The 9080-nt window shown below is 36.8% G+C and overlaps 1 protein-coding gene across 2 annotated transcripts; it reads right to left on the reverse strand.

Annotated features, from left to right (window-relative positions):
* Nucleotides 1-323: 323 nt before the first annotated feature.
* Nucleotides 324-2741, reverse strand: zgc:158260 (uncharacterized protein LOC571389 homolog). 2 transcript variants are annotated; one of them, XM_035990850.1, is made up of 5 exons: nucleotides 2508-2741; nucleotides 1448-1513; nucleotides 1168-1405; nucleotides 601-1041; nucleotides 324-492 (listed from the first exon to the last, which is right to left on the reverse strand). In XM_035990850.1, the coding sequence occupies exons 1-4, from the start codon at nucleotides 2540-2542 to the stop codon at nucleotides 844-846; spliced, it is 537 nt and encodes a 178-aa protein (XP_035846743.1). In that variant the 5' UTR covers nucleotides 2543-2741; the 3' UTR covers nucleotides 324-492; nucleotides 601-843. The 2 variants fall into 2 exon arrangements, with proteins under 2 accessions (XP_035846743.1, XP_031161493.1); XM_031305633.2 differs by having other exon boundaries at nucleotides 1168-1513.
* Between the last annotated feature and the right edge of the window lie 6339 nt (nucleotides 2742-9080).

Genomic DNA, 9080 nt, shown 5'->3' on the forward strand with positions numbered 1-9080 from the left:
TGGCCATGCGTGGGTTTTACTGTACGTGTATTGGATTTTTCTAATCAGTAGCCATCAAAAAATTTATTTGGATTTGTGGGTTTAAGAATTTGTGAACTTTACTCTGTTTGTACTTTATTTAGCTCAGAGGCCTTTGAAACTGTCCGCTCTGTTTGTGACAGGATTCAATTCTTTTTTTAAAGATAATTTTTTTTTTTTGGCATTTTAGGCCTTTATTTGATAGGACAGCTTAGACTTGAAAGGGGGGAGAGAGAGGGTGAATGACATACAGCAAAGGGCCGCAGGTCGAAGTCGAACCCGCGGCCGCTGCGTCAAGGAGTAATTAAACCTCTGTATGTGGGCACCTGCTCTACCAGGTAAGCTACCCAGGCGCCCCAGGATTCAATTCTGGGGCCGGAAATTGTTGGCGTCCTCCACTTAAATGGGGAAAGTTGGAGATGAAGAGTCTGAAAGGCCCAGTATTGCAGATTCAGTAACATTTGTCTCTTCGTCCTGCAAGAGTCCAAAATAAGTCCATTGTATCATTGTTTTAACATTATACTGATTCTTGTGTAAGGTCTGACAAACAGTAACATTAACATTTTCTTTTCTCAAACTTACCGGAGAGGCAAACTGTCTGTTGAAAGGTTTGGCGGCTACTTTCATGTCCTTATGGGTGCTCAGTTGATTCACTTGTTGGCCATTCTTGATACAATTTCCATTCATTTTTACAATATAGGGGTTTCTGGGACTTGGATTTTGGCCATTAGTGCTGCTGTAAAATAATTGAGAAGTAATGTGTAGCCGCATTACAGACAGAATCATGTGTTTATTTGTTGGATGGATCTTCAAATTATATTAATACTACAAATCAAATTGCCAGTTTACTTGCGTTTTAACAGCAGAAGTTCCGTGTTTTAATCTGTTCACTTCTTCCTGACTTGGCTCTGTACAGTTTTCCTCATCTTCCTCCTCCACATCATCTCCTGTAGGCGTAGGAAGTGCAGAGGCACTGTTAACGCTCATGTCTGGGTCCAAAACGGATAACACCTTATCAAATACCTGCAGAGAAATGAAGACACATGTAAATATGTTGTAAGACCGGATAAACGCTTAATCTTTAATACTTCCCTCTTGTTCTGGCACAATGCAGCTTGGTAGTCCAGACTGCTGCCATCGCTTACTTACATCTGGGGTCATATGATCCTTATAGTGCGGGTACATAGCCAGAGGATGCTGTTTGAGTTTTTCTTCCACAGCAGCCACATATTCCCTGCGAATCTGCTTTTGGATCATCTGCTTTGAAAAGCAAGCATGTTCTTTAGAGATGCACTTTTTATGCTTTTGACTGGAGTTCTGGTTTGGAGTGTCATGAAAAATAACTGGTGAGACACCTCTCTGGTCCCCGGATAAGACTGACGAGCAATCACTGAAGTCATCAAGGCTCACGTTTACAAAACGGCAACAACTACCGATCAAGGACATCTTGTTTGCTGGGGCTTTATGATACTTGGTCTGCAACCTCTCCTTGTACCTGAGGATTAACAAACATTTTTTACTAATCTTATTTAATCTTAGTACTTCACATACTTAGTTGAAACGATAATCATAAACGCAAGGATCAACTATGTATCCTGTAGAAATATAGCCCTGCCCCAGAGATACCCTACCAGACACAAAATGGCAGACAGTGTAATAGGGTCACTGTATGGTTGCTGCTGAGCAAAGTTATAGTTTCTGTAGATATAATATAGTTTCCATCAGTCACACACTGTTGCACTGTGTATATACAATATGTATTACATAATCATTTATAAATGGAGAACTGGCTTTTTTTTTTTATATTTCACTTAAGATTTTAGCAGGAGCACACTTTTTCTGTGCTGGAGCATTTTTCCATATTTGAGCAGGAAGTGCATCTCTATTTTAAACCACATGCACGTTGCTATCTGAGTTGCCTTTTCATATCCTGCTTTATATTTTGCCAGTTGGACACTCAGCCTGTAGGCTATTTGACTGTTGTCTCTCTGGCAAAGAAAGGAGAAGATATTAATATTCTCTATCGCGAGCCTTATAATGATGTGTTGCAGCTGGTAAATGTGGGGCAAATTTCTTTATAAAAGCTATGCTGGATAGCTTAATTAATAAGAATGATGTATTTGTTGTTTAAATTAATTAATCAATCTGAATCTGCAACTAGTAACTAAAGCTATCAAACAAATGTAATGTTGTGAAGTAAAAAGTAATAATATTTGCCTTCAAAATCTAGCTAGCTGGTGGAATAGAGAGTAGGAACGTTAGCTAGGCTACACAATGTAAACAGACTGCTCAAGTAAAGTTCAAGAATCTCATTTTACTTAAGTTCAGTACTTTATTATTATATTTACATTCCACCACTAGTCTAGCTACATTCACTCACGTTACAAATCACCAAAGAAACGACTGCATATCATTTCTAACGTTAACGTTATGGAGACAGTCCATACTGTGTCAGCTCAACAAACAAAGCCGTAGGCTATGTCACTTACCAAGGGAAAATGGGCCGCGTGTTTTTTGTTTCCATCCTTGTCAGTGTTCTTTATTTAATAATTAATTTATAGTTTGAAATCAAAAGCTTCAGAAGACAACCTGTTCTTTTATCTCCGATAACGTCACATTTGCAAAAGTTGACAATCAAAATCTGGCTTGTGACCTGCCCCAACTTAGTTTGTTACTTGGTAACTATGGCAACACTGGAGGCTCTTGTCGGGTGCATGGATGTAGGGTGGGGTTAATGGGAACTGTTGAATTGAACAAAGAGGATTGAGAAAAAAATCGTTTAAAATATCTATGTCTTTATAGTTGGCTAATTTGGCAGTAACACATCTTGTTAAAGGAATATACATTCAACTAAAATAGATGTTTCAATTTAAATCAATGTTAATTTTTCGGTATGCTAGCTTGGTATCATGCGTATATAGCCTATCTATGGGTATCATAGATGTAGGCTTTAATAACAACTGGTATGTGCGGAATTTAAATGGAGCAACTTATAGATAGCCCAGTGGTGATATTTGATAACCTAGCTAGCTAAATGTACATTTATAGATCGTTTAACTATGTGGTTAACGCTACAGCTGTAAGTTTGTAGTGTGTAGTTTTGAGTGACAGCAATATTACATTATCATTGTTGTAGCCTAGATCTGTGTATCTCATCTTATATGAGTGCACAAGCCAGGAGCACATTTATAAAAGTTATAGTCATTAATTTAGTCAAGATTCCTCTGTGTTGACCCTCCTGTGCTAGTGTTTGAGCACTAGGGGGTTCTCCTTGGTAGAGAATTTGCATTTTAGTTTATGCCATCCTGAACCACAGCATCATGCAACCATAATCTGTAATCTCTGTTACTAAAAATCTTTAAATGCGGAAATATATGCCTACTAATACTACTTAATTTCAGCGGTGGAATATGTATTGAAGCCTTTTGCTTTAGTAGAAGTAGTCATACCACAGAGTAAATATACGCCACAGGTAAAAGCCCTGCTTTAAAAGTGTATAAATAGGCTAAAATCAGTCAAATGTACTAAAAGTATCAAAAGTGAAAGTACTTGTGATATACTCATATATGTATTACTTGCTGAGTAAGCAGAATTGTAATGTTGTTGCTGGTTGAAGAGGAGGAGGAGGAGATCATTTTAATGGCTTTATTAACTTTTGTGTACTTTAATCTATTTCAGAGCATTATATAAAGTGATTGTTGTTGACAGGATTTAATCACATGTCGTTCCCTTCAGGGCTGATGAATTAGCTAATTAGCCCTAGTTCAGGTCCCCGGACTCCCCTGTTGTCCAAACACCAGGGAAAACACTGATGGAACAGAGATTACTGTTCCCTTTCTTTCAGCACTGATGAACCCTATTTATAGCAACAAACTAACTTAGTAAACAATTTCAATGCAGTCAGTGAAGTGTCTAATGCGCTGTTTCAGTTTGTTTGTTTGCCAGCGACACAGCCAGCTTGAGTGCAGTGACATTTCAATACACATTTGAGATTTGCCAGCTTCAGTTCCATGAATACTCGCTATTCCAATTTGCACAATTAGCCCACAAGATTCTGTTGTTGATGGAGTTGATGGAACAGTAGCACCTGTTGAATTCTTATTAATTAAAAAACAGTGTTGAAAGATAACTTCTAATGCCCTCTGTGGCACCCGCTTCAGATTCCCCTCAGTCAAGAAAAAAAGGATACAAACACTCATTCATCCCCACAGCCATTATCCTTCTAAACTCAGGGAAGAGGTAGTTTGCCCATCAGATATATTTAGGCCTACTTGTGGGATAATGCTGGTCATACATTTATGTAGGTCTGACAGCATAGTGTTCTTATTACTGTTCCTAAAGATTATGCTTGTTTATTGATGCAGTGCTGCTGAGTCTGTTATTTCATGTTTGTTTTAAGTTGAACTCGGTGCTGCAAAACCAATTGCCTTTCGGGGACAAATAATGTTCAAAGTTTAGTAATAAGAGTTGTGTTTTTAGGCTTTGAGCCTGTACAACAAAACATCAGCTGATGGAGAGGGCAGACAACTGTATGTCTTTTGTAGTTGCTCACAAAGTTAGCATTAAAATCCAGTAAACATACAGCATTTTGGTATTTCGATGCCAGCAGCTTCCAGTAAGATCTATGTCTATGAGCTTCTGTAGGCTGTGAATGGGTTTGTTTATCACTCCAGTCGTCCTGAGCCTCTTCCTCTTGCCTATAGATTCCTCGTGGTGACACAGGACCACTTTGAATTGCTGACATGATGCTGCTGCAGCAGCAACAACACAGACCTATGAATGCATAATATAGCCATGACAATGTCACACTAGTGTGGTGCCATTTCTCTGAGGAATTTCCAACTTTATATTGAGGATGGAACTTCACTCATGTGACTCCCAACATAGTGTTGTAACAGCTTTTTCCCACATACCTAAGTCAGACTGCGGGTGACATACAGTGACCTGCAAAGGCCAAATGTTAGGTCAGACGTTTTCCTTTCTCTTTCTTTCTTTTCTGATTGGTTTTTGGTAGATTCTGATTGTTTTATTTTTGTGGTTTTAATTTTTTTTCATTTGGTTTTCTTTTGCAACATTGTTGATTGTTCGAGATAAATAATAAAAAAACGTCAGCATGTGTCAAAACTAGCACCCATATTGAGATAAACTGTATTTGTTTTTACTTTGAACCTTTCAGTTTGTGTGTAATCTTCACTATGCAATTGCCAACGTGGGCCTGCTGTTCCCATTTAAGTACTTAAGCTTTTAACTAAGGAAAACCACCAAATTCTCTCAAAACATATACCTCTAAATACAATTTCATGTTTTTACTTCACATTAAAACTACCTGAAAGGAAAAATGATGTCATCCTTGGGCCAATAAAAGCGATTTCTGCCTGGATAAAACACATGCAGTTATATGTCCTGCGTGCCTATAATGAGCTCTTGTCAGTTGATAGATAGGCTACTGTTTTAATCTTTGCCATTATCTTATCCATCTACTTAATTGCAGTGAGGAAACGCCTGAAACTTTGTGTACGAGTTTTACTTACCGTACCTTTCTTTCCTCTTCAGGATTTCCTTCTAATGCATCCTGATTTATAAATATTGAAATACGACGCCTGCGTCATTGTCTACAAACAGCTCTCTGAATGGTTGCACGAAGATGGCTTGGAAAAGCTCAGCCCCTTTGGTAAAAAACAAACAAAGGATGTGGAGAACCAAATCTACTGTATAGTTTACTCAGGCAAACTTTGACACATTTGTTGATATACCTAATGGGATCAGTGTGGAAGTAGTGAATTGATACAATTTGATAACAAATCCCACTTTTATAAATGAATCCATAAACAAATCAGAATCCGAATCAGAAATACTTTAATAATCCCAACTTGATCCCAAAATGATACTGACTTTATTCATTAAGATGTATTATTTCAGCACATTGTTTGCATTTGTCTTATCCAGAAAGGTTAAAGGAAAGCTAATTTAGTTTATTTATTTGATGAAGTGCATTCATTGTTTTTGTTGGTTTATTCCACACATGCACAATACAAAAAAACAAAGCAACAGGGCCATATTAATGTTCCTCTAGAGACTTTCTACTTATCATTGGCAGGATAAGTACAATTGGGGGAAACTGGTTGAATACACTGGAAATGTTTTTGTTTATTGGAAAATCAGAGGGTTCGGCAGCATGCTGGTTTTCCAGTTAAAAAAAATGGTACAATCTTTTACAGCCTTTAGGATGTTGAGCAACTGTAGAAAACAATATGCAGGAGAGGATGTGGAAACCTCTCAACTTCTATACCGGATGCCATACCGGTTTGGCACAACAGGTTTCACCGTTTTTTCAATATCCTCAGTGTCCTATGGCCAAGGTCTTGTCAACTTCGGGTGATATCAAATTAATTTGTCTGACCCTTATTCAAAGTTAGAGTCACAACAACACATCAATCTTTCCTTAGCTTTTTTACCTTGAACTGAAACAAGGACTATCAGACACAAGAAGCTGATTTAGGACATAAACAGTCAAGACCCCACTTAACTATTTTTGTCTACTATTATATAGTTATTCTGTTATTTACATCATTTTGTTTGTTGTTTTGGAACTCTTTGTGACTCCTTCCTTTCAATACGGCTGTGTACTTAATGTGACTATTAAAAGTAAGGTAAAATAACAACATAAGAAAAAACTTAAGTAAACATATAGTAATACGACAACAAGCAATCATTTATGTATATCACAATTTCCCACAGCCCAAGAAAGCATCTTTAAATTTTGTCCCACCAAGCAGCCCAAAATCACAAAAAAATAATCAGTTTACAATTATATAAAACAGAGAGAAGCTGCAAATTCTCACATTTGAGAAGCAGAAACCAGATGCTATTTTTGCTTGATAAATAGCTTAATCAATTATCAAAATTGTTGCCATTTATTTTGCTGTCGATAAAATGACCTATTAATCGACTTATATTTTCAAGACAGTATATTGACAAACTGCAGCCAAATAGTATCACTCATGTTTTTAAGACTTTCATGTAGGCCACCGTTTCTTATTTAATAATATAGCTTAAAGCTTTCTACCATCCCTACTACTTCCACATGACTTTTTTTCTAATTTTCTGTCACTGTTTACTGTAAACTGGCCTCCAGCGTACATTTTCACTTCACAATTTATTTAATGAAGCAAAATTGTGGGCTTGCTTTGTCAGTCTATGAATAATGCACAATTTATACATCAGTATACATTGTTGCATAACTCGCCTCTCAAGCCTAGCGACAGCAGGGCTAAGCGGGGTCACCGCTTTAAACATTTAAACCACGACTCACATGTTTTCAGAATATGTTGTTATGGAGATCATTATTTTTCTGCTTTTTCTAACGTAGTGTGGTAACGGTGCCTCCTTAAATTCCTAAATTAACACTTTGTTGCTCCTTGCGGGAACAATGACTTGCTGTCTCTTGTTACAAAACCCATTAGATGAATGGTGGGAAATGAACCACACCTACATGGAAAAGGAATTGTATGGTCAGTCCATCACTTAACCACTGTTGAGTAAATAAACTAAATTAGAAAGTCATGAGAATGCATATTCAATGACAAATAAACACCTTGAGTGTTTTTTAGTGTATAGAGTTTGCAATGTTTAGTTCCCAGTATAGCAGTGGTGGAAGAAGTACCAGATCATGTACTTAAGTAAGTGAAAGTAACAATACCATAATGTAAAAATACTCCATTACAAATTATGTACTGGTTCTGCAGAAAAATGATATATTGATATAGTGCTGTAAGTAGGATGTTACTGTTGTAGCTGCTTGATGTGACACTTCATATTCAGGTAGAGCAATTAAGTAGTGGCTCCCAACCTATGGGTTGAGCCCCTTCAAAAAGCCACAATATTAATTTGTGGAGTTGTGAGATGATTAATGGGACAGAAAAAAAGAAAAAACTAAGTTCTGCTACACAACTTTGTATTCATTTCTTGGACGAATTGTTGCTTTTTTGTGAATAGTTTGATAGTTTCACCTCTTTGAGTCTCAAACTGTTATTTAAATTAAACCGTCTAAAAGGTTTAAAGGGAAAATTAGCCTTCTCTTTGATGGAACTGCTAACAACACATATGTCAAGTTTTGCACAAATTTTAACCAAATTTCTAGAAAAAGCGAAATAAATGCCCAATTCCATCAACTACCATTATGTAAATTTAGAGTTGGGATCATCAAGATAAACAGTAGGTGGCTCTAATTCTACACTCAGGTGCCATTAAACCACTGCAGGAGAAGAGGGCACAATGAGATAACCCAATTAAAAAAAGCCTCAAATGAACATGATGAAAACATGGCATTTTTGATTTTTTTCCTTTTTATTTTTTTAGCTATTCAGTGGAGCGAAAGCTTCAGTAGACATTTAAGTCACATGCTTCACGTCATGATTTATTCACTAAGTCTGTTTCCATTGCACTTTGTCTCATTTGTTTTTATTTGTACACCAACTTTTCCACCTCAGCCAAGACTAAAAAGTTCATCTTTCATCTTTTTATAAATTTCTGGTGTTTTTACACAGGTATTCTTTATGCGCAAATTGAAAATGTTCATAATAACAGGTGGATGAAAAAGCACTTTTAGACAGGTCATTGTCCAAAAAGGTCAGGAACCACACGTTTAATCTGTATCAATATATTGTATTTTATATACAGTAATTATGATCACTTTTTAAAATGTAAAATCTTGATCTGAGAAGTAGTAGCTGCCAGGTAAATGAAGTGGAAAGTATAATAATTCAAGTACAAGTGCCTCAAAACTATAAACACAGTACTTGAGTAGTGTATTAAGTTACTTTCCACCACTGTAGTATGGTTAAAGTATAGGACATTGGATCCTGGATTTCTCATATTACCTAACATTTCTTTTGTCTGCTACAACACAGCAAGTTCTTTGGGCCACGGTCATCCTCTCCAAGGAGAGCAAGGAATGGTTTAACCCAGAAATAAATTCAGTGTAGTGTACTCTTCCCATAGACCTTAATAGCTCAGTTTGCATTAATCACCTCCTGTGAAAAGGTCTGCCATTCCTCACAAGT

Source organism: Sander lucioperca, chromosome 2, assembly GCF_008315115.2.
Source record: "Sander lucioperca isolate FBNREF2018 chromosome 2, SLUC_FBN_1.2, whole genome shotgun sequence".
NCBI lineage: Eukaryota > Metazoa > Chordata > Actinopteri > Perciformes > Percidae > Sander > Sander lucioperca.

What these genes read in the sequence shown, in the direction of transcription:
- zgc:158260 (XM_031305633.2), bottom strand. Translation starts at nt 2,542, where the DNA reads ATGGAAACAAAAAACACGCGGCCCATTTTCCCTTG. An exon ending in ACGCGGCCCATTTTCCCTTG is followed by an intron (nt 1,514 to 2,507) that starts GTAAGTGACATA and finishes GTTAATCCTCAG; the next exon opens with GTACAAGGAGAGGTTGCAGA. An exon ending in AGGATCATATGACCCCAGAT is followed by an intron (nt 1,042 to 1,167) that starts GTAAGTAAGCGA and finishes ATTTCTCTGCAG; the next exon opens with GTATTTGATAAGGTGTTATC.